The following is a 26,176-nucleotide window of genomic DNA, read 5'->3' as shown; positions in this document are numbered from 1 at the left end:
ATAATAGCTCAAATCATGGAATAGACTTGAGGTACTTTATTTGTAGGTTTTCTTTACAACAAACCAGTGCTGCTGATGTTTGACATGCAGTTTAATCAAACTGTGAAGACACAACTGCCGCTTGGTCACCACTTCAGTAAGGTCTTGTGGAAGTGTGATAACTTTGGTAAATATTTCGGTAACATTGGGCCAGGTGACTAGTAGCTTTCATGGTCTGTATAGAAAAGATTGTAAGCCTTGCTGATTTCTAATCAGACCAGCAAAGGAAAAATGAATAAGAACAAGATAACTAGGTGTTAATTTACAATACGATTTATTAACTTTTCTTTATTAATCATTCAAATTTGTCAAAGTTGTCCAGACAACGCCACAAAACACCTACATATTTATTAGTGCAAAATACAGTAACTTTTTGAGCTTCATTCAAGCCATCTACAAATAATTTTTCTGAACCTGGCAAAAAATACTGAGTCTGCTAAACCTTCAGAAGAACCAAGTCACTTTCTGGTCAAAATACAACAATTGTTTCTTTCTCCCTTGACCCAAAATCTTTCTTCAACAATCCTTCTTATCTTCATGTAATAAATGAAGAGATGGCAATATGTAACAATGCTGGAAACTGGCAGAAAGAACTTTTAATAAGCTTAAAATTTCTTTATCTTTTATTCTACCCACAATCAACATCTACACACTACAAAACAAATTCAACAAATAAATGATAATTTTCTTCCATACAGTTACAGATTTCCAGGACACTTGTTTTTTCTCATCACTGTTGTTAATTGCATCAATTTCATAATTCAACATTTCATTTGATCATAACTAGCTAATTAGGGAAATCATTGTAATTTACATCAAATTTAAATCAATTTTTATTTGCACTTTTTAAAAATTTAGCACATACACAATGTACCTACATTTTTTTTTAAACACCCATGGCTTTCAGATACAATAAAAACAGTGTGCTGACGAAACTCATTCACAAAACCTCTCAATGTGCTTGGCACCACACAACATACAGAAACATCTAATTCATAGCTTTTTTTAACTATATCCTATACTTCTACTTATTTTCTCATTACAGCACACATGGACATAATCTTATTTTCAAAGATATTACTATATCACATTTCAACTTTGTATTGAAAATCATTACGGTGTCGAAGACTTCAAATGATAGCTATTTTCTTATCAAATGCTCCTACAACTTCAATTATCACAATGTTATTTTCAGTATTGTATACACCATCTGAAAATAAATACAATAAATAAACGAATTTTTACTTAATTTAACTTTTTGATGAACAACTTTCATACTTCAAGCTCCTGGCTTACAATATAATGAATATCCTGTAAGTCCAAAATGCAGAAAAGTGAGAATTTAATGAACGAGAGTAAAAAAACTACACTCCTTTTCAGTGTTCTTTACATCACCAACCAAAATTTACATTAAGAAACTCTCAAAAATCAGGAGATAATCAAATGAAATGGCTGATTAAAGTAATTTTTAAAAACTAATTCTGTTGTTACCCTTTTTGAAATATCTGTTGGAAAAAAACAGATAAATAAGATCTCTTTGTGTGTGGAACATTCAAGTCATGCTGTAGTAAATTTGTAGTAGAGGAAAAATCGTGCCAAAACGAGCAAGTCAAATGATCAACCATGTGGCAGGTGGAAAACTTTACACCTACAAACACTTAGTATTGTATGATATTCTCGTTGTATCTTTTATGGAAAAGAGGACAATATCTACCTCCAATTCAAAAACAAAATTTCACCTTGGACTGTAATAGTGCTGAAGGTCAAATTCATAATATTTATCATAGGCTAGAAATTAAATCTTAAACTTGTTCCTCAAATCTCTGGTAGATCTGCCCTGGATAATAGTCATGGGACTGTACGAAATGGTCAAAAACAAATAAATTCTTACCAATCAACTTCATGTAGGTACTTTTCTAACATCTATTTCATACACAAATGTGAGCCCTGTAATATCGAATGAAGGCCAGGAGATTTTTTCCGAAACTTCACTTAGATCTATCAAGAAAACTATAAGTCCAATAGAAGAACACTATATTTGTAATTCTTTTGAAGTCAAGGAGTTGATTGACAGATTGACATAAAAATCTATATAACCATATATCTGCGAAAAATTTGGATAATACTTTTGGTTTATGTGTGCACAACCTTGTTTCACTCTAAAGATCCTAAAAATTCCCCAAGACATAATGAAAGCCTCTTTCAAATACGTTGTACATACATACTTCTACATGCCCTTTGGAACACACAACACTGTCCCTTAGTCCAATAATGCCCTGACCAAGTAGAAATGATTGGCAGTCTCAATTAAGAAGAGCAAAAACAAAATTTGAGAAACATCTCAGGTATAAGTAATAATTATTTTCATGAGACAAGATCCAATATAGCCACCTACCAGCCATTTTGAATTGCTAATCAGTCTCAAAATCCAAAATGCACAGCTAGGGACCAATGCAGCATGAACAGAGACAAGGAATTTGATATTGATCCATCAAGTACTCTCTAAGAAATAGTTAAGTCAAACTTTAACCATCAAAATCCAAGATGGCTAACTTTTAGCCTGTTGTTTTATATACATTGAAAGATAAACTCAGGACTTCAATAAAGAAACAGATTAAGATCTCTGTCATGATAAAGATTGCTTGTCTATGGGCATGTTGTGGAAAAAATTAAAAGAAATGACATTTATCAGAAAATGATCTTATTGGTGATATAAAAGATTAATATAACTTCACCCTTGACCCTTTGGTGATGGGGCACAAACCTGAGAAATGCACATAATGTCAATTACCATCAACAAAATCTATTTTTTTCCAGAAAACAACCACCTGTCAAGATAAAGGACCGATGGAAAAGTTTTGGTTTTAATCCTTAATAAAGAAATAAAAAATAAATGCAACAATTTCTGAAATTAAATATCTATCGACAGATCTTTAAGTATATACATATGTAACTGGCACAATATCACGAAAAAGGTCAAACTTTGATAAGTTTTCACTCACAGAAATCCCATAAATCAGAGTTTGGATTAAGTGCTTCCTAAACAGAAGGTGACAGATAAACACCCAAAACTTTTCTTGAAAATGAATTATTCCATGACAAATAAAGTGATTGGATCATAAAGCCCCAAATCAAATCTGGTATCACTCAGAAATACAGCTGACGTGGAGTCCTCATACACACACTCATATATATATATCAACTGTCTGAAATGATTGATGCTGTTATACATTTGATTAACAAAATTTAATTAATATAAAACTAATGTCAACAACATATGAAATAGTCAGGTGTTTTACACATTAAATAGTAAGGAACACATTGATTGTGAAATCTGACAATATACCTATCACATTGCTTGTCACCCTGACAACATACCTCTCAAATAAGTTGTCGCCCTGACAACATATCTTTCACATCAGTTGTCGCCCTGACAATACATCTCTCACATCAGTTGTCACCCTGACAACACATCTTTCACATCAGTTGTTGTCCTGACAACATACCTCTCACATCAGTTGTCCCCATGACAACAGTCCTCCACACTGGTTGTCAGCTGACATACAACACCTATAAAGCTTATAACAGCCTACAATTGTCAAGTATCAGTATTTTCAGTCAATCTTCATCAAAATCGTAAGTATAATTCAGTTCATCACAAATTCAGAATATGATATATTGGAAGCCAGCAAAAATGTGTGTTAGAATTTTTTGTTTTGTTTTCTATTTTTATTTTTAAATTGCATTTCACAATATAGGTTTGGCCTATGGTTGAACCAAAACATCTATTATAACATAGATGCATAAAGTCGAAATCAGATACAAAAGTAACAAGAGAGACAAACTAAAGACCCAGTTTAGTTTTGTTCTTGTTTTTGGATTTTAAACACACGTCATTAGGTTCTGTATCAATAGTGCAAGCAGAGTTGTTACTGCTTTTATAAAAGGGCAGTCACTTTCATATTATACACAAAGACCTGATTGTTGGAGAACAAGTATCAACAAACTGTACAGCTAAGCTATGATGGAAGGGGACATTACTCCAAGGAAAAAAATATATGTATAATACAAAGAGGGAGATAACTCTTATGATAAATATTTTGTGTGGGAAAAGAAAAAAGAAATACAAAAAACAAAACAAAAAACTATGTGAAAATGCCTAACACAAAGTGTAAACACAAAATACAATTTGAAAGTTTGGGCTATGATAAACTTAAACCAATATTGCAAACAAACTGAGAGGACAATAAAAATCATTATACCTCCCAAGCTTTATACAGAAAAGATATTAAGATTATTTGTTCCTTGAAGTGTTCTAAGAATGCCAGTTGTGTAATACTTTAGTTCAATAACTTTCAAAGTGTAAATTTTGCATGTAATTTGCCACAAGAAGAAGCATTAATTTTCCTTGATCACTTCTCTCAAAAAACACATGGATAACTTAGACAGTCTAAATCTTACAATTCAAGGTGATTCAAAGTTTGATCCACATGTGTAATGAGAGGTGCAAAGAAATTTAGAGAAAATCATATCAACATACTTACCAACAAAATGAAGCGATGGTTTTGTTAAAATTCTGATCTGTTAATGTCATGGCTAATTTTAGTCTAGTGTTAAGGTCTCTGTACAGAAATCTCATACATCATGATCACAAAACAATTTACACAACACATTCCATATCCTACTCAAGTCACATGTCCTACAAACAGATCACATGGCTTTGCCAAGAGATCACATGACTTAACACATCACATGACTTTGCCTATAGATAATATGACTTTACATATCATATGAATTTGCCTAATGGTCACCAGGCTAATGTTTCTACAGGTCACTCTGCCCTCGAGATATGGGTGAGATGTTATGTTGTACGACGTTTCCTGAGGTTCTGTCTGTAGTGGCCAACAGGAGGTCTAAGATATGATTATCACTAAGGCCTTCTTTGTTGAGTCCATTTGGTGATTTTTTCTTTCATTTCTGTGGCTGAAAAAAAACAGAAAAGAAACATAAGAATCTTTGTAAATAGTATTTAGTATTAATAAATCTGATAGGGAATAGGTTAATATATCTAGGTCGAATGTACATCTCAAATACAGGCAAGTCAACAATAATCCATACAGGTAGTAAGGTTTAATTGTGTACTGAAACAGAATAAAAACTTGATATCAGAAGTAAGTTTTACTGTGTACTGAAACAGTAAGAAATCTTGGTATCAGAAGTAAGGTTTTACTGTGTACTGAAACAGAATGAAATCTTGATATCAGAGGTAAGTTTTTATTATGCATTGAAAGGGAACAAAAAATTTGACATCAGAAGTAAGTTTTTATTATGCATTGAAAGGGAACAAAAAATTTGACATCAGAAGTAAGTTTTTTCTCTGTACTGAAAGAGAACAAAAACTTTGATATCAAAAGTGAGTTTTACTGTGTACAGAACTAGATAGCTTTGTCATTGTGAGGATGTAAAGTACTGACCAGGCAGAAGTTGTTCTTCAGTAAGTGGCTGACGGTTGAAGGGATCAGTCTGAGAGTTGAGGAGATGTCTCATAATGATTCCTCGCTCCATTATGGCACCGCTTGGTAATATCACAGGGTCAACCATCAGTGTGTCCATTAGTGGATCTAAACAAGACAGGTACAAATATAATAAAAGGTTGTAGAAGGATTTTGGTGTTAGAAAAAGTAGAATGAAAGAAAGTAATTTATTGATGTCAAATGAAAGACACTGTACATGACAAGGTGCAATTTTAAGATAATACATGGTACCCACCATCATTTCATCTTTATCAGGCATTTAAAACTTGAATTTTTTCAATATTCCTCTTCTTTTTTTCTAAGCAATAAACATAGGCAATAACCCACAAAGGAAAATCCCTCAAGAAAAAGCAATAGCAAACTGAACTTGTACATCGGTCTCATAATGGACAATGTACAACATGGGACTAAGGAAAGCACACATTCTAAATTTGGGACTGATCTATGCAGCACTTTTTAAGAAACAGCAATAACATACCATTATTGCTAAAATCCAATATGGCAGCCTGCTGACAATTTTCCTTTCAACTATCCTAATAGAAAATGCACAAATATAGATCAAGCAAAGTCCTAAATCACATAGTAATAACAAACTTCATCTGTCAACAAAGTTCATAGGCTCACCTTTGCCCTTCAAACCAGTGACCTAAAATTTATCATTATTCAATACTAAAATGATATACCATCAAAAACAAATCTGTAAGAAATCAAATGAAATTACCCTTGAATTCATCTGGTATTTCACCATAATCAATTTCAGCCTCTCTCTTTTTCTGGACTAGTTTTTCAACTTTACTCTGCAATGACCTGAATCTCTCAATCTCATTATGAGTTTTAATGTTGGCTCGTGTCATACGAGCAATGGCATCATCGAACAGTTCCTTACGATATGACCTCTGTAAAATAAAAATTTCAATGAACCAACAAAATATTTTAAAGAGATCTTGTACCGATTCAATTTAATCACAAAATTATAAATTTTAGATTATCTGATTTCAATATAAATAATTTTCTGCAAAATTAATGTATGACAAAAGCTCCAGCTCTATTTTTCTGTCTATTTACTGTACATATATACACCTGGGAGCCTTATCAACTGATATTTCTCAAAGTGAAAATTTGTAATATTTTTTTCTGTTCTCACAGAAATTATGCCTGAACGTGTTCAAAAGGACTAAGCAACCTGAACAGTATTCCTTTTTTCATGGATAATAACTTACTAGACACAATTATTTTATGAAGGTTAAACGCCAAAGTAGGTCACAGTGACTTTAGGTACATGACTGTCCCATGGTGTTTTACCCCAAGCAAATGATAAAGAACTTACACAAAGCAGGATAGACATAAAAAATATCAAACCTCATCATCTGCTATAGCTTTGGCGAAGGCCTCACAGTCTAGGTGGAGATAGATGTCTGTAAGAGTGTTTAGTAACTTCCTTGGTACCCAGCCATACTTGTCTGGATTCTTAACTTTAAGGTTTTTACACTTTGATCCACACAGCTGCTGAAGGTTGAAATTCAGCATAGCAGCTAACCGGTCAGCTAGTTCCTGTAATTAGGAAAACATTGGTTAGAAGGTAATTTGTTCTTCATACAATAGACCAAAAGGGTCTGTACTGTTCAACTGTTCTGCAGCTATGGAAGGGAGACTTTGTTGGACGACATTACTCACACAACCAAGCCTAGCATGTTCCCTTTCAATGAAGCTACTAATCTAATTTGATTTCACTGCATCTATTGGTTATTCAGTGAAAGTTGTTTAAAGGAAAAAGGAACAGATTTCAGATGGACACAGAATACTGAATTCTTGCATAAACTTTCAGAATGTAAGCTTATACTTTAATGATAAAACCTATACTGTGTTTGAATCTGTTGCCTGGTTTACAATAAAGCCTGGGGAGAAGTTGTGATGAAGTTGAGATACTTTCATAATAAAACATGAGAACAGCCTTAAATAATACTTAAAAACCATGTATACAAATATTTAAGATGTTTACACAAGATAGACACACAAGTACACTCTATCATTTATTAAAACCCAAGTATGTGAATGGCCGAGCAAGTCATGATGAGCATGAAAAGAAACATGTTTATACCAGAGTGAGGAATGGTTCTTTGATTTTCTTTGTCAGATAATGAAACATGTCTACTGTTTCTGTAGCCAGTGTAAGATAGGATCGACACTGCCTTTCATCCATGGCTAACTGACGCTGCCGAGATTGCTGCTCCTCCTGTAAATCAAATCATTCTGTTACTGTTTTATTTTATTTTATTTGGTCATCTAAATCTGATACTATTTATACCCTAGCAGAATCAATTTTATCCCCAAATAATGCCAAAATATGGATTTATCATCAACACATTCCAGATAATACATTTTCTGAACACAAAGTTTTTATTCTATCTGAAGTCTAGGAAATATATCAATATATCCTTCATCCATTACAAATTAGTATCTTGACCCATACTACAAAAATTAACGACCTTCCAAAATTACCAATGTGTAAATGTACAAGGACCACATAAAAAATGTGTGACACATGAGCTGATGATTTATTTCGGGATTGAGTCATACTTTGGGTTGTTTGGCCCATTCCACTGCATTTTCCATGTCCTCCTGGACTTCATGGATCCTCTTTAAACAGTCCATACTCTCGTCCAACAGGAATGTTGTATCGTTCATCAACATGTTCACAAACTTCACGAAGTGTTTGCCATTCCTGAAATAAATAATCATTACATTAATTACAGTGGAACTCTTCTGATTATTGTGGTAAAGTATACTGAGAAACTATCACCACAGTTAAACTTAAGCGTTTAACAGGTTTGCTAAGAAAGAAAAAGTAACAGATAGTTGAAAATCAGAAGTAACACCTTCATGTTTATCTTGATGTATTTCAGAGCGAATTTAAAATGAAAATGACAAATTTATTGAAGTATGAAAAAAATATGGGCAAAATAATTACCTCATTACAATACACAGTATTTTTATTAAACAGCTTACAATAATTATTGTAAAGCAATAGCTTTATCAACTTGTAGACTTTCCCGCAAAATTTAAGGACAAAGATCAATACATGTACTATAAGAATATCATTCCATGAGAATAGAAATAAAGAACTGACAATCACCTCGCCTCATCAATCATTCTCTGCTGATGATTTGGAATGCTCCACATGGCCTTGAAAATGATGCTGAGATGATAACGAATTGTAAACTTGTCATAAAACTCACTGCTTGCCCCTGTTGTCTCAATTTCTATGGAAACGAAATGAAAATAATAACATTTTAATGAGTTCTGGCAAAATCTTGAGAGAAAATATCTGACCAAACTTCGTCAGAAACATTCAGATTCTTATTGTATCTGGTATATCCCTATCAAATCACCAGTAAAAGTGACGACTAGTAAACAGAATGTTTGTCTTCAATATATCTACATTTTCCCTAGAAATACTACAGAAAACATCAATAGCCTGTATGGATGTTCCTTTTTTATCTAACCTCAGTGACCATGAGAATCTTATAAGAATATTAAGTACTGTCATAATTTGAAAGCACTTTCCCATGCAAAAATAACAGTATGTTATTGCAGATTGTAAAATCTTAAGTTGTAACACATTTGATTCAAGATTTTGCAATAATAAAACCACAAAGAAATATAAATTTAAACTCAGCGAGAGAGAGAAGCGAATGTGTATTCTAAGAAGAGATTTTGTTTAGACTTTTAAATACTCCGTGGTAGGCTATGTAATGAGTACCTGTATAAAAGGTCATGAGAGCAGGCACTAGATGCTGGAGAGCTAGCGGGTGCATCAGGAGTCTAGTATGGAGGTTCACTGTCTGTTGCTGTATGGCTGGATTCATAACGAATATGACTTCAACAAGCTTGGCAGTAAGGTAAGGGTTGTTGATGTAACGAGTGCTACTACAGATCAATACCACCAATACGTGTATGATGCGCTCCGAGCATGGATCATCAAATATCTGTGGCACGAACCTGCGGGGAAACCGAACAATGACAGCATGGATCATCAAATATATAAAGAATGAACCTGCGGGAAACCAAACAATGACAGCATGGATCATCAAATATATAAAGAATAAACCTGCAGGGAAACCAAACAATGACAGCATGGATCATCAAATTTATAAAGAATGAACCTGCGGGGAAACTAAACAATGACAGTTTGGATCATCAAATATCAGAGGAATGAACCTGTGGGGAAACTGAAAAGATTCAGATTACCATGTGGCATTTACTAATAAAGCTTTTTATTTCTATATTCTTACAATGTTCTATTTCTGGTAATAATCAGTTAATCTTATATGTAGATCTTTTTATATTCTTTCTTGCTTGTATTTGGATTTGTTTTGTTGGACCAGAGACTCAAAAGGATTCCAACCTGACCTTCTTTAAATAATGAGACTACTCTTAATAATCACAACAGTAGCTTTGTTATGAAAATATGACATTCTTGTGAAAACATAAAAATATATGGAAATCCTTATTGGAAAATTCAGGTAAAAGAAATAAAACTGTACTAAAACAACAAAAGAATATCAACTTATTGACACAGTAACTTTGGGGTATCTATGGGTTATATCCCTGAAACCTTTCATCTCATGAATCCCTGGTAACATGTTCAGCTCAACTCACTTGTTCAAATAACAATTCCACATTTTGGAAAACAACATGGAAAAATCTTGAAAAAACAACTTGAAACCTTAACATTCATAATATCTATACTTTACATTTTAAACACAAAATTCTTGCTTAGACAAAAGAATTGCTTAATAAATGTATTTCCTGGTTCAACAATGAAAGTCTAACAAATTCAATGCAGAGATATACAATTCATTTCATAAAGTTGCAAGATGCAAACTGTATTCACAGATACTAAATGATTCAATATGCTTATTACATAAACCAAAGCTCATAAAACCACACTCAAGGATTCAAAGGAAAAAATAATCTATAGTCTCCAGCAATTGATTAAACAATTAATACTCAGAATACTTACTGAAGTGCAAAGAGAAGGAAATCTGCTATGTCCTCCAGATAGAAATCTGGAAGTGCTGAGAACTGCATTGGAATGTCGTCTGGTAGTGGCAATGTCATTCTAAAAACCAAAGTGACATGTATGTTAACTCTCTTAAGGAATTATCAAGTTGTAATGAAATCAATTATGACAATCAACAATTTAAATCAGACGGTGTAATGATAGGTAACAAGTGACTTGTATGTTAAATTTTTTAAGGAATTAATAAGTTATAATGAAATCAACTACAACAATTTAAATCAGATAGTATATTGAAAAGTAAAATAATTAATTCACTGTTATTTTCAATTAGTACTCCTATTACATTTATATTAGTTAATTAAAGTGTTTAACCCCTATTTATAAAATATCATCTGTACCCCCTGTTTTTTGGATCCATGGCTTTAAGTATATAATCTGCCAGTGTACTGTAGAACTCCAGGCAGTGCATCAGTAGACTTTCATCCAGTACGGCTGCATCAGCACACAGCTTGCTCTTTTGTAGTCTCTGTCGGGAAAGCAAGCAAAAAAATATCAGTCAACTGAATCGTACACTAAATATATATCAAATCAGTTTTCCATAAGCACTATTGTAAAATATCATTAATAAACATCTTGTTTCTGATAGACATTCTTAGTGATTACAAAGATCTTCAAGTCTCATCAAATATAAACATATTATAGTATTTATTAAGCCACTAAAACACCTATATCAATTTGGCCACCACACAGTTTTAGTAAAAATTTCAACAAATTGTCCCATCAATGTCTTGTAATAAGCCCATCTCTTTAATCTGCATTAGAGGTTGAATTGATCACCTGGGCTTTTTGAAGGATAAATATTTTTCAGTCAATCTAAAAATCTGTCAAAATCTAAATTGTCTTTCTGTTTTTTGACTTGAACTATGAAAATAAAACACTCATTATAAAATAACTCCACCTGTTGTCAGTCAAGGATTTAAAAATTTTGGAGATATATTATCATCAAATGGCATGTACTTTATAATTTTACAGTATCAAAGTGATGTCACAGTAAACAAATTTTTTATTGTGTTGTTTTTATTCTTATTGCATATATCTATGTCAAGTTTATCACCTCATGAAAAATGCCAGTGGTTTCAGTTGAAACATGCACATAAAGATGTTAATCTATGATTATAGAAGGAAAGTCTCTCACAGCTGATCAACAGTCTGTATATCTAAATTTTTGTATGGTATATGATAGCACATGCACACATCAACAACATCAGTATGGTTTCTGACCAGAAATGGTCAAAGTTGAAAAAAATGTGACAGTGTCTGTGTAAAAGTGAAGGATGGCCAAATGAACATAAGAAAGTCCCAGGATATCGCTGGGGAAGCTTCCTAAGGCAGATGGGAACTCTGATGAGAAAGCAATCAGGACAGTGCATGTATTGACTGACGGACTGATCAAAGGGAACTAGTTCAAAGCTTTGCATATTGTTTATTATATAAGTTTGGCTGGAGTAAGACTTTTACAGAAATGATGGCTATAGATGTCACTTTTTTCTTAATTCTGAAATAAATTTCAGTTATCAAACTACATCTACTCATCTATAACAAATTTGGGCACCGAAAGCCAGGTGTTAATGTATTGTGTCACAACATTTTTCTCTGCCATCACTTGTGTTTGCATATACAAATGAATTGCCTGATTTTCAAAACTGTCCCATGATGCTATCAGCTCTAAATCAGAGATTATTTTCCTGAATAAATCAAGTGGTCAACTTGATGTTCCTTCAAGTGATTAAAATCCTTGTATGTATTCTTCACCAATTCATATGTCCACAAACTATTAAACATATCAATAAAGTCAAGTGCTTACAAAATATGATTTTTTTGATAAACCACAAAATTTACAGTATGTCCCATCATGAAAAGCAAGTCCCTTAAACATAGAAGAAGAAAGCTGTACCTGGGCCTGGGATCTCCATTTCTTGAGGAGCTCTTTATTTCTTGAGGCGTTAGGGAGGACAGACCACTGAGGTTCAGCTGCTTCCATCTCCTCTACCATGCGATTGAGATCTCTTATTGCACGAAGACGTCTCTGATAGCGACGGGAGACTGGTATGATGGAGAGATGGTGACAATGGAGCGTGAGAAAGAAACATTCTGTTGGAAATTTTGGTTCTTGCCATGGTGGGTTCTTTTGAGATTCTGAAATGAAGACAATAAAAAAATGTGAATTTAAATGGCAATATACACCATGCACTGTTGGGTGATGAAAACTTCGGGAAAAATTAGTATCACCATGATTTGTTTTATTATATCTGGTGATCAGGATGTTGCTTCCCTATTTTCATTTTAAGAAAGTGAAGGCTAACATTCAGTTCATTCAAAGACTTAGCACCACATCAATCAATTCTGATTCATTTAACGAATTCCTGCTAAATAGTTTTACTTACGAAGACTTAGCACCACATCAACCAGCTATGGTTCATTTAACAGCTCCCTGCTAAATAGTTTTACTTACTAAGACTAAGTGCCCATTTGTCAGCATCATCTGGAAGTGATCGCAGTCTTGTCTCTGATTTTATACTAACTCTGGCATTGGGATGAAATAAATAGTAAACATCAACCTACAAATAAACAAAATACTTTATTTACTTGTAATTATGTAAACAGGTAAACAGCTACCACTAATAGTGCATTTCATAAATATGTTGTCACTACAAAAGTACATCTGTTATGCAAACGTTATCAGCAGCCCGTTGTTCACTTTACAGAAATCTCTGAAAGCTGGAAGTAGCAAAAGAAATTTCGTTAACAATAAAGTGTTGGAAATCATATTGATTCAAGTCCATACTGACTGATTACTGCTCATAACCTATGGTCTATTCTATGAAATTTGAACTGCTTGTATATAAGAAAGTCCTACTTACTTTATCTAAATTTATTTTCTTTGATAGTTTCTGAAGAATATACAGTAGGTTCAACATAAATCCATCTCCAGATACCAGTCGTTCATCAACCTAACAGAAAAGTCAGAATTTAAAACAGTTTTATCATTGAAAATTATCAAAAAACAGGTCCTGAAGCTCAAGTCAGATTCAACATGTACAAATAAATACATTTCATTTTTCATTAATCATTGATTATATAGATTTATTTGTAAAAGTCATTTTATTGAAATAATTACCAATAAAAATGCTTTTTTAATGAGTCCACACTTTTCGGTAACATTCAACACATCCAAACACTTTTAATGAGATGAACCCTTAAAATGTATTAACATTTGGAAAGTATTCCTTATAACAATTCAAATTTGAAGTTGTGAAATTTGCATGCAAAATGTGTAATATCAAATTTCCAAGTTTTTTGCTCCCTGGTGTTACCTGGATTTGTGATTTCTTGAGATTTCTCATTAAAGCTGTAGCTATGAAGTTAAGAGCAGCATCCCTGCTCTCTGAATTGAGGAGGATGTTGTGAAAGACTTTAAATAGTTCACTCTGAAACACAAATATATGTATAAGAAACGATGAAAAATATACAGAATTTTTAAGATCACTGAAACAATTTTGATTTATTTACAACTGACAGTAAGATGTTAATGATAGCCCATTGTGATGTAGGAGTAGTTAAATATTCCAACAGGACATTCATCTTGTTTTGAATATCCTAAAATAAAAAGGTGAAATCTTACGGAAATGAATATTGTATTCAGCTGGCAGCAAATCCATGCCTGGCAAGTATTCCAACGATCTCTATTGTTGTTCAGTAGAATTACTGGCAAGTGCTATTTCAGTGCTTTGCAATAAGTCTACCTCATGGCATCAATCATCCTCCATACATCAGGGGTTACAATCATTTCACTCTCTGCACCAATGGAACATGTCATGGCAAAATTGAAGGCATATGCGAAGTAATATGATTGGTTCCAGGAGGAAAAAAACTGACCAATCCCAGGCTGATGTGCTCCTTTTGAAGATTACAAAAGCATGACACCAAACCTCAAAGCCATTACAATATATCGTTATGTAACCTTGAGATTTATTTCATGTACATTCAAGAATCAAACTAGTCTTGTCCACAAGGTGTCACACATTGCCACGACAATGTGTCAGGGGTGCAGAGAATGAAATTAATCGTAATCCCTGGAACTTCAAGGATGAATATCAATAATGCATGCAGTATGTAAAAGAGCAAAACCCTTGTAGGTACCCAAAACTTCTCTGCAGAAAATTGAATCAAACATACCCGCACATACTCCATTCCATGTTGTAATGATTGGTGAATTAGTCTTGTGTTTTCTGGTGTGAGTTGATGTCCTGAAAAGTACTTCTCAACGACCTTGGTCTGAAAATCAAACAAGATATAACTTTTATTCAACAGTGACAATGTTTTACTTTTTCTCTTTTCCTCTATTCCAAAAAGAGTTCCAAGCAAAAACTAGCCTCTAATAAATGTACGTTTGGCATTAAATGACTTATACTCATCACACATATGAAATGTCAAATCAATTTGTTAACTGAACAACTCCTATATATTACTTGGTTGTATTTTCACTGATTTACAAGTTAGTCAAACTATCTAGAGGTAAATGGCAGGACAGTCACTGACTGTAGGATAACAATTGTGATGAACATTTCCTGTCAAAAAAATCCAACAGAAAGAAAAATTTCAAAATATAATTTTTATTTTACACATTGAATTGAGAAATTTGATATGTTTCTGCTTTTATTTATGACAAATCATCTACTGTTTACAACGTATTCAAAAAGTACTGATACATCAGTAAAAACCTATCGTTAGTCCTCATCAACTCACATTATCCTCAGCGAACACAGACAAGCCTAAGAATGGTCCCAACAGGGACAGTTTCTCTAACTCCATGCCTGAGGCTTGGGAGAGTGTCTCTGGAATCCAATTACACTGCTGGACAATCTATAGGAGACATGAGAATTGTATTATTGAACCAATAATTCAGGTGATTATCAGAGTTATGTTGTAGAGCAATTCAACAATAATTTGTAAACGGTACAATTGAAGACTAGATCCACTCAAATTTTCAAGTGTTCAGAAAATCATATTTTAGATGTTTTGTCTATAATTCTGTTTACCCCCATTTTTACTTCATTAATTAACAGATTCTGGACTAATACCATCTTGATACATACAATTTTAATAGAAAATGTACACAATTAAAAAACAGAACAGAAAACCCTTAAGTAATATGACTTCTTATTCCAGATAATAATCAGACAATAACAATGCTATATCAAGATATTCAAGAAAGTTAAATTGCAAAAAAATAACTAGGAGAAAAGTTACCAAGGTTTGGTGTTAGTGGTCCCTCCCTTATTTGTATTAAATACAGGATTACGTTTCTTAATAGATAGTATTTATCTGAATCATTTTTTCTCTAAATTCAAAAAAGGATCTCTTACCACAAACTTAAATCTTGTCACAAACAGCAGTTCGTAAGGGATTATAGTTATGTAGATTTACAACTTCTTTGAAATATTCAGATTTCCTGTCCAATCAAGTTACTTCAATATGACTCAGAAGACAACATTACCAATAACAATACAATTTTGGAATATTTTGTACTTTACCAGAGAACAAATTGGCCTCGAGTTGCCACTTTTCACTTCACATAACTCTGACAGCACTGTAAGTGGATCTCGATAGTCATCATTATCTAGAGATAAGGTCTGTATCAACCTTGTCAAACTCTGTATCACAGGGACAAACACCTGCAAACATAAACAACAAATATTTTCATATCGATGAGTATTTAGATTCAGAAAATAAATATCCACACCAATAAACCCACTTCATATTGATCTAAACTTGGTTTTACTTAACTGGGTTTGAAGCATGTTGTGTTTTAGAGGACTTGTATTTTGCCTTAAACAGGAGGCCTCACTCACATAATTAAACCAGAATTGTTTCATCAAAAGGAGAAGGCTTTTCAAGGCTCATATTTCACCCTCTCCCTCTACCTTCAGTTGGATTTAACCCACAGACATTGTTTTCATATGTAAAACTGAATCCCCTCCATCAATTGACACTTCTGACTAAATGGTCTTAATACTTTCATCCCAACAGAAGTATTTTAAAGTTCTTCTCCTAAGCTCTTCACTTATTTGCTACTGCCCCATTTAGAGTAAGACTCAACATTTATATGAAATAAAAGTTTACGACCCAACATTTATATAAAAAAAAATTGTATTCTCTTTACTCAATGACTCCTTGGTCATTCATCATATTGTGCCCAGTTCTTCTGGCCCCTGGGTGTCCAGTCCTGCTGTTCATAAAGAATATGCCCTCCCCAAAGGATGCTTATGACTAAATTATGTGGTATTAAGATCTCCTTTAGTTGTGTAACAATAAGTCAGCTAATCAATGTTTAGTTTCAGCTTTGCTTTGTTTCAGCTTTGCTATCAATAGCAATAGGTTGATGATTTTAAGTTGATCAAATAAAGTAATTTGGTTCAATCATCGTTTTTTGGGGGTTTTTTTTATAACTATTTAAAAATTACTACTTGAAAGTAAGATTTTTCACCAAGTTATTGCCAAATGTCTGCATAGTATTTCTTTATTTATGAAAGCCTCTTTGTGACCTCAATCAAGTTGAGAGACAGATGATGTGTTATGCCAATACTAGGTGGGCTAATCAATAGAACCTCGAGAGACATTTGCAATATAATTGCATGATTTTCCCTTTCTTTGAAATCAGTTCCAAAATCAAATACATACATCTAGAGGTCAATGTTTGCACATCTAGGGACAAAGGAAAAAATACATATCACAGATACAAACTTGAGAATTATATATGCAGAAATTCTCAATGCAAGACAGAAACAAAACAAATCATAACCGTCAAAGTCTATAAAGACTGTTTGTTAGCCAGTATTTACACAAAGGTACATTCTATATCAACATGATATTTTAATCAGTCTAAAAATACTTAACGCACAACCAGGGAAAAAACATCTGGAATGTACTAATATTGATAAATTCAGAACTTCTCAAGAAGTTGCAACAAGTTTGAAATCCAAGATGGTTATCTGTCTGTTGTTGATTTAAATGTTTATTAGGTATATCATCAATCTATCAATCCATATAAACACATTTACCAATCAGTGAACACTCATCATTTTGATACAGTGTAGTTGTACAAGTAATTAACATTTACTGAGGGCAGTAACCGCAGGTTCTTTACTAGAGCAGCTTACAGAAACCCCTATAATGGATTCAAAATTTGGATCAGGTAAATTAAAAAAATTGACAAACTGTAATAGTATCTGACCAATAAAATAAACAATGAATATTTGAATAAGTTAGACAACCATTTCTAAAATCAAACTTACCGTATTGAATGTATTTTTGTCATGGTAGGTTGTCTGAACCAGCTCGGACAGGAAACCTCGTGGCAGATTGTGTGAAAGAAGGTAGGGCAGGAGTATGGACATTCCGCCTATAGATCTACAAAAAACAAAAAATTAGAAGTTAGATACAAAACTCATCAAAACTCTTGCTGTTAAAAGGTTTTCCACTTGATGAGTTCCAAAACTTTCCTTTACCTAAAAACTAAACTTTTGCGGTTATCCAGAAGATCTAGATAATTCATAATTATTATCTGATGATTGATATTTCTTAAATATTTTTTTTGATATTGACTATTTGCTAACATCACCTGGGTTGAGTGAGGACTCCCTGAAGAACAAGCACTGTATGACGTACACACTGGCTCCTTGTTGTCGATAACATCACACTCATTGGTGGGATACTGGCTTTCTGTAAAATTCAACATAGACACAATTACTGACCAAAGACTTTATGTATATATCCAATAAACTTAGGGAGATAAAACTGTAAGTCTGATCAAGTGATTTACAACAGGGGTAATTCTACAGCATTAGATATGGGTGGGCTTACATATGGATAAATACATGATATTTCATGACTTCTGCCATTTTCTTGTCATTTTCAAGTTTTCAGTATATATATAGCACGGAGAGAAGTTTGATTTCAGAGGAAATATTCCTCTTTGGCCGTTTAAATTTTGATTTAATGTTGGAAATTTGTGGAAAGTATTACTATTACTAATGGTCTTTTAGTTGACCTTTCCCGTCCATATAACTGTATAACTTATTTTTTAAATCAAAATAAAGATGATGCATTACTGTTGAATGTTTGTTAATTTGTTTATATTGATTCTGCCTATTTCCAGTAGGGGGCTAAATGAAATCATTCAAGAGAGACTAAGAGAATATGCAGCAACACACATTTTAGCTTCATAGCATAACTTTATTGATCAAAGAAACTGTCTGTGATAAGAAATTTTCTGTGATAATCTGAAACTTCCATTATTGTCCATGCTATAATTAATTTATTTAATTAATACCATGTTTAAGTATGACATGTCTAACTACATGTGATATATTGATCCAATGTTTTGGTGACATGGCTTTCAACATGTGATATATTGATCCAATGTTTTGGTGACATGGCTTACAACATGTGATATATTGATCCAATGTTTTGGTGACATGGCTTACAACATGTGATATATTGATCCAATGTTTTGGTGACATGGCTTACAACATGTGATATATTGATCCAATGTTTTGGTGACATGGCTTACAACATGTGATATATTGATCCAATGTTTTGGTGACATGGCTTACAACATGTGATATATTGATCCAATGTTTTGGTGACATGGCTTACAACATGTGATATATTGATCCAATGTTTTGGTGTGACACTTGACATACAACTTGTGATATATTGACATTAACTCTAATTAGGAGTTTTACAACAAATTTTTGCCAGTATTCTATTGTGTTACTCACTATTGGAGCTGTTCTTTCCTCTATACCAGCCCGCTCATAGCAGTCAAGAAGGTAGTTGATCATGTCCACCTCCTTAATTTTCTCGGACGGGTATTTGGGAGAGAACTCTCTTTTTGGGAGTGGAGCTGCACCCAACTTCAAAGCTCTGCAATTGAAATGTTGAAATTTCAGAAGAAATGTTTGAAAATACTACATAAATATTTTACATCAATTTCAAAGTCTCCAACAGTTTTCATAAACAAACAACTGAACTCACTTTGCACATCATAGTTCTTTGAAAACCTATAACAGTGAATATAGATTGCTATCAGTCTGAATTAGTTCCAAGGTCTCTCATTCACAAAACATAAAATCAGTACTTTTTTACACATTACATACATTTACATATCATTTTGTTCCTTGATGCAATATAAAATGGTCACATGACCTTGACATCCAGCAAGTGAGATCCATAACCAGTGTGTCTAGACCAATAAGCTGTATAGCTTCAGTTCAGACAGGTACAAAATGGCTTGAAGTTGAAATGAAGCAGAAAATTTTACCCTTTAGGACTAGAGCCATGTTTGCGAGGAGACACAGAGGATTCTACAGGTGGGCGGAGTTTTAGTACAGGATTGTCTTTACTGTCTTTTATCTTCAGAAGGACCTCCATCAGAGTGTTGTTGACAAAATCTTTGTAATCAATGTCATCTGAAGAGATATTCAATACAAAAAATTATAAAAAACATAATTTTCTGAAAATTGATATCTGGCAAATTATTCTTCCATTAATATAATTATCAACAGAAGAAGTAGGCTGCTTTATTAGCATAGTAATTTTAAAGCAAAATGTAAAATACACTAAAATTTATGACACCCTGCCTCCTCCCTCCAATAACTCCCAAATTCCCAAGTTAATTAAAGTTTTTTCAATATGTAAACACTATAGCTAACTTGACAATTGTGTAAATTACCCATTTCTCAAAATTAACTCAAATACTGCATTTTTATCCCAAGAATACCACTCTTCCAATGAAAAGTTTCCATCCCAAAAATACACCCATACAAATATCAAATTTATGTAATCTATAAGGTGGGTTCAGAAGTTCATACTACAATGTAATTATATTCCATATTTCAATTGGATAGCAGTTGTGCTTTATGAAAACAGAGCTAAATGCAAAACATTTATGCAAGTCCAGTTTCTCAGCATCTCTTAATTTCAGAACGTTCTGCAACTCTACTTTTTAGTCTGCATTTAGCATTATCCATTAGTTTTGTATGTTTTCACATCAAAACTGATATAAAAATTATCTTTTCATTTAATTTCAAATGCAGTCACCATTTTTATCACAATAACTTAAATCATAATGGTCATCAACAGAAAATTCATTGCTGCCTCAACATTTAGCTGGTTTAAAATATTGGCTGGCAAATCAATTTTGTGTCTGGAAGTGGGATGCGCAATCGCAGTAAAAACACAAAAATTAATGGATAGTGCTAAAAGCTGACCAAGAAATAGGGCTTCAGAATGTTTACTTGCTGGACCATAAAATCTGGAAAATGATAGGATGTGTTGGTGTTAATTATCTAGCTTCATTCCAAGTTTGGTTAAAGTTTGGCTTATACTTTTCAAGCAACGGATCTAAATGAAAAACTTTAAATGTACATGTTGATGACAATGTCATCAGAAAAGTAACACCATTTAGTAAGTCCTGCTTCTGTGACTTTTCATTGCAGGCAAGACAAAAATACATAAATTATAAGGTTTTAAATTCAACATACCAGGTATCTACCATCAAACAATGGCTGCAATTCTAACCAAGATTTTTAAGAATTTCATTTCAAAATCAAAATGTTTTTCTGAATGGATATGGCATGAAACCATTAAAATATATTTTTGTTTTGGCAAGAAACAAGTCTTTAATACAATTACTCAACACACCACTTTCCTCCACACAACAGCTAATGTCAGGGATATGTAATGTCTCTGGATTTGCCTCCTTCCATGAAACCAAGAAGGTCCGACTGACAGCTGATAACATTTGATCTTTGGTAGCTTCTGATCCAATGCTGGTGTCCTGTAACCAATGAAAAAGTTTGGCCTCAATTCAGAAGAGTGTAAATGCATATTTGTATTCTCTAACTGGTATATATGTTTAGTAGTAAGTTACATGATGAATTAAATCACAAAAAGTAGTGAAAATGTTGATTCAATGATCTGCTTTGAACTTTTATGTTATCATGAGCATTGTTAATTAAGTTGAAAAGGCACCTACTGCTTGTGGTACTTAATGACTGTTCAATTGAATTTACTATCTCTGTTAAAAATGTGTATAAGACAAGTGTTAATGCTTTATGAAAATCCAGTGATATCAAAGCTAAAAATCAAGGATTATTCAACAATTTTTTGTGCCTGCATGGAAGTGTATCATATGTTAGGATAACTACGTACTGCTCAGTATATGTTAAACTCTGAAGCTGGTACAACAACAGCATCAGTGAACACAGTGGTCATAAAATTAAATCAACGGGCAATAATTCTGTAATTAAGAATCTACAGGCCCTGAATTTGGTATACTGGACATTTAGTATGACCAATGTTTACACCAAGTTTCAATAACTCCTAAATCATGCAACAGAGAGTTATGTTTTTTTATACATTGCACTTCTCCTTCTGGAGATCTATCTACCTATGAAGTTTCATGTTGATACCTCTTATAGTTTTTCTGATATGCTCTGAACAAAATTATGATGGACAGATGGACAGACGGACAGACAAATGAACAGGGGCAGATGAACAAAGCATGTTTCAGAAACAATAGATTACCCTTTTCCTTTTAACATCATATTTCATCTCTGTATCATCTACTTCCATGGGATTTTCTATGCCAGAATCGACATCCATTTGGGATTGAAAACTGCAACAAAACATGCAGAAAATTAATGTCAACAATACAAATAAAACTTCTTTACTAGTGATGACATGTCAAAACTTCCAGAGTACCAGTACATAACAAATCATAGCACATCTCTCTAGCACGTTTACAGAAATAAAATGCTTTCAGTGAATCCAGAACATCTGTACTAAAATCTTTTTTGTTTTCATCAAGAATGAAGTTAATGAGTTTTTGTATGAACTATCTTTAAAAATGAGTTGTTGTAGTAAGAGGCAAACTGTTCATGATTCCCATGTATTTTCAAAAGTCCATCAATCAAGTTTATCTTTATGTTTCTGTGTAGGTAACATGTATGAACAGCCTTCCTATTCTGAAAGACTTTATCCCTAACTTCTTGACCACTAGATATTTTACCCGACTACTTAACCACTGAATATTTTACCCTGACTACTTGACCACTAGATATTTTACCCTGACTTCTTGACCACTAGATATTTTACCCCTGACTTCTTGACCACTAAATATTTTACTTGACCACTTGACCACTATAGTCTGACAAGAATTACTTACTTTTTCTCAGAACATTCAGAGTCCATATCCATGCTTGGAGTGACTGGATCAACGTTCAAGCTACCTATAACAAATAAAATGCATTTACAATATAAATATTACAATCCTACAACCAAGTTCAACTAAAATGTGTGTAGTATATCTTAAATAAAACATTCCATTTTTTTTCATTCACCAATCAACAACATAACAGTGGATCTTTGTACAGGAGAACAGAGGATGTTGTTTGAGTAAAATTGTAAGTCATCACAACACCATTAACACTGTCTGACCTATTGTAAGAATTAACATATTTGACACCTAAATACTATAATGACCCAACTATGTTATTCAAAGCTTTCATACTCAACTTGATGTGATTAATAATCTGGCATACTCAACCTCATAGTATTTAAATGTAGTACACTGTTTAACATCAAATATACAATGGTATAAGCAGGTTTCAAACTGCAATATGCTAGAAATTATCTATGTTTTTTTTACTTATCTCCCGACCATAATGGATGAGTGACAGTAATTTCAAAATAATTTGTTTGATATGTTTACTTAAACATTTTTTTTGCCTTTTCCATTTTTTAATTGTTTTGGCTACAAAGTGAAAGAAGCATTGATTACTAGGTGGAGTCCTGGTAGGCTGAGTTTCCATAGATACACCTGGACTTCCACCACTGGCTCCTGGACTCAGACTTAAGGTTTGGGGCTGTCCTTGAGATCGTGAGGCACCATCTTGTGTTGATGGATTAGGTTGGCTACCTAACCTTGCCAAACGTCTTCTCCTTATCTACAAGCAATAAAAATGACTTTATTTTGATGAAGAGAAAGGGTTCTGCATCAGAATTTTATTGTCACTGAACAGTAATCTAATGACAATACAAATGAATACAGAATTATTTATTCCTATAATAACAAGAATGTGGGCATAATGAAATCAACAATTTTTACAAAGTTTTGACAGAGCATATCAGGACCTTTCCATCAATGGAAGATTTTTCAAAAATACAAGCAGGGGTGGAAGCATCAAATTTACAATTTTTAGTTTGTCATTGGCCATCAAATGGAACCTTTCTGCAAAATGTATTGAAATCAGTGCTGAGGTTGTAAAGAAGTCAGAAATGGTACAGCTGAGGACTGAAGGACAAAGATGGACCCAACATCTGTAGCACTACTTGAATAAATAAAGTGATTTATTACTGAATTTACTTTATCTCTTGCCAAGAAACTACTCAAAAATGTCTCAAAGCTACTTGAAATACCTGGTACCCAAAAACTACTCTGAAAGCATCTAAAACCATCCTTAACACCAAAATACAACCCCTAAAGCCTAAAAATTACCCAGAAAACAAATATTACACCACATCAAGACAAAGAAACAATCCTGGTCGTGGTGTCCCTTTATTAATATTGGGGAGATAACTCATCTGTTTTCACTATTCAAGATTCTGAATATTTGTTTTATAACAAAACAATCATCTCAGTTTCACATGAGATTGAGGATCATGTGAATTTTTTTGTTTTTTACTTCACCAGAGGCTTGATAGAATCCTTAATCTCAATAAATTGATTATCTGTATTATATGTAATATGTTCTGCAATATTCCTCCCTATTTGTGTCAGTTGTGTCAGTCCACTTGCAAACAGAATATCCATTTGACTTCTGAATTTGCTAATAATTCTAAAGTAAGACTTAGTTTAACTTTTTGAAAAAGTAAGGTGTGGCAAAGATGTGAACACTGCAGAACAAAAACCTTGTGTCATCTGTTCTACTGTGTGCATATCATTAGGCCAATGTGTTTATAGTGTGGAATAATTAATAGATCCATTTCTACTACCCATCTTACCATATGAACCATGTTTATGCTGTTTTCCTTTTCTAGGTGTTGATATTGGGTTGAGTTTTTTGGTAGTCTTGGGTGTTTTGGAGTAGTTTTTGGGTAGCTTATAGCACAGGTTAATTGTTCTGCCCTAAAAATTGAGTGTGCATGTATTTGTTTATCTTAAATGCTGTAATTTCGCAAGTATATAATAACTGTAAGAGGTGCAGATCTTAACTGTATCATGATCAGTGTCTGTCCATGTTATAACATGGGTAACTACAATGTATGCCAATGACTTGGCAAGGAAAACTGATAACATGGATTAATGAATTTGTTTTGGTGGACATGTCTCGCTGGTCCATCCATCAACTTATCTAACATCTGGTGTTTGAAATTGAAGCAAATGAAACACTAGAAATTTATGCCCACCAAAAACATATAATGGATGAAATGGCACTGGGTATTGCGATTATTAACGATGTCTTATATAGTTTCCACAATAATTCATTGTGTGCTTCAGAATCTGAGAAATCATACAACAGTACTCTTCTGAAAATCTATATCATACGTTATGACAGTTACTTTAATTTCCAAAAAAAATCCAGTATTCAATACCATGACTGCCACATGTATGTACTCAGTAACTGCATAAGAGGCTTTGTCCTTTTTCGCCGCTATGAACATTGCTTTGCATCTTCTAAAATTCGTAAGTTGCCAAGCAAGTCATCTCCGTTAATCTGACACATCAAAGCATGTATGTAAACAAACAAAGCAGGCTGAAAGGATCAACGCAAATTGGTGTTCAACTTAAATACTCACTTCGTCGGGCGTAAGTTCACTCATGATGTCTTTAAGCTGCAATATATATCTATAAACTAATTTTTGTGCAATCGAAGTATATCTTTAGCAATTTGTTTCATCTTACGACTTGAAATATATCATTTTCTTTCATTCATGAACTAAGAACTGCTTCTGCTGTCTCTCGCCTGCCATCATTCGTGACGTCATATCATACTTGACCCGGAAGTAGATTTTCGTAGTCTTGGGGAAATTGGAGTCATTCAAAAGTTTGCAAATATCGTGTGAAGAGGTGATATTTTTCAAGCTTTATTGTAATGAAGATTCACGACAAGGTGTGTGTTGGCAATATATCTTAATGCCGATAGGTTGCAACGTGCATTTGATGAAAATAATGTAAGTATATAAGTGTGCATTTAAATTATGATATTCAGTTAACGTCACAAATAAAGCATTCGCTGTAAAGTTACCCAAGTTTGGAAAGAATCAGTCTTTGAAGATAAAAAGGGAAAAAAAATGCGTGACGTGACACTGACAGCAGTACACACTGTGGATGCAGACGGTGTATGATACATTTACTGTATGTTCACAAGGTTACACAAGAGAGAAATTTCCTTTCTTTTGATATCCAGGGCATCCTCAAATTCAGTGGATGGTGAAAATATTTAAACTTAAC

The 26,176-nt window shown here is 33.2% G+C and overlaps 1 protein-coding gene across 1 annotated transcript; it reads right to left on the bottom strand.

Moving 5' to 3' along the window:
* Window positions 1-296: 296 nt before the first annotated feature.
* LOC132555174 (ubiquitin conjugation factor E4 B-like) lies at window positions 297-25,662 on the bottom strand. The gene is made up of 26 exons (XM_060219526.1): window positions 25,522-25,662; window positions 23,504-23,669; window positions 22,889-22,952; window positions 22,249-22,339; window positions 21,364-21,499; window positions 19,982-20,129; window positions 19,440-19,584; window positions 18,278-18,378; window positions 17,952-18,066; window positions 16,191-16,331; window positions 15,403-15,519; window positions 14,833-14,931; window positions 13,971-14,084; window positions 13,518-13,607; window positions 13,109-13,214; window positions 12,551-12,792; window positions 10,995-11,122; window positions 10,597-10,695; window positions 9,334-9,572; window positions 8,707-8,833; window positions 8,151-8,295; window positions 7,672-7,806; window positions 6,933-7,124; window positions 6,295-6,469; window positions 5,514-5,660; window positions 297-5,022 (listed from the first exon to the last, which is right to left on the bottom strand). The coding sequence occupies exons 1-26, from the start codon at window positions 25,543-25,545 to the stop codon at window positions 4,970-4,972; spliced, it is 3,339 nt and encodes a 1,112-aa protein (XP_060075509.1). The 5' UTR covers window positions 25,546-25,662; the 3' UTR covers window positions 297-4,969.
* Between the last annotated feature and the right edge of the window lie 514 nt (window positions 25,663-26,176).

The sequence above is a fragment of the Ylistrum balloti genome, unplaced genomic scaffold (genome assembly GCF_031769215.1).
Source record: "Ylistrum balloti isolate Yb309-2 unplaced genomic scaffold, AGI_CSIRO_Ybal_v1 Utg369646, whole genome shotgun sequence".
Classification (NCBI taxonomy): Eukaryota; Metazoa; Mollusca; class Bivalvia; order Pectinida; family Pectinidae; genus Ylistrum; species Ylistrum balloti.
The sequence above is the reverse complement of the archived record's forward strand: the minus strand, read 5'-3'. Positions and strand labels throughout refer to the sequence as shown.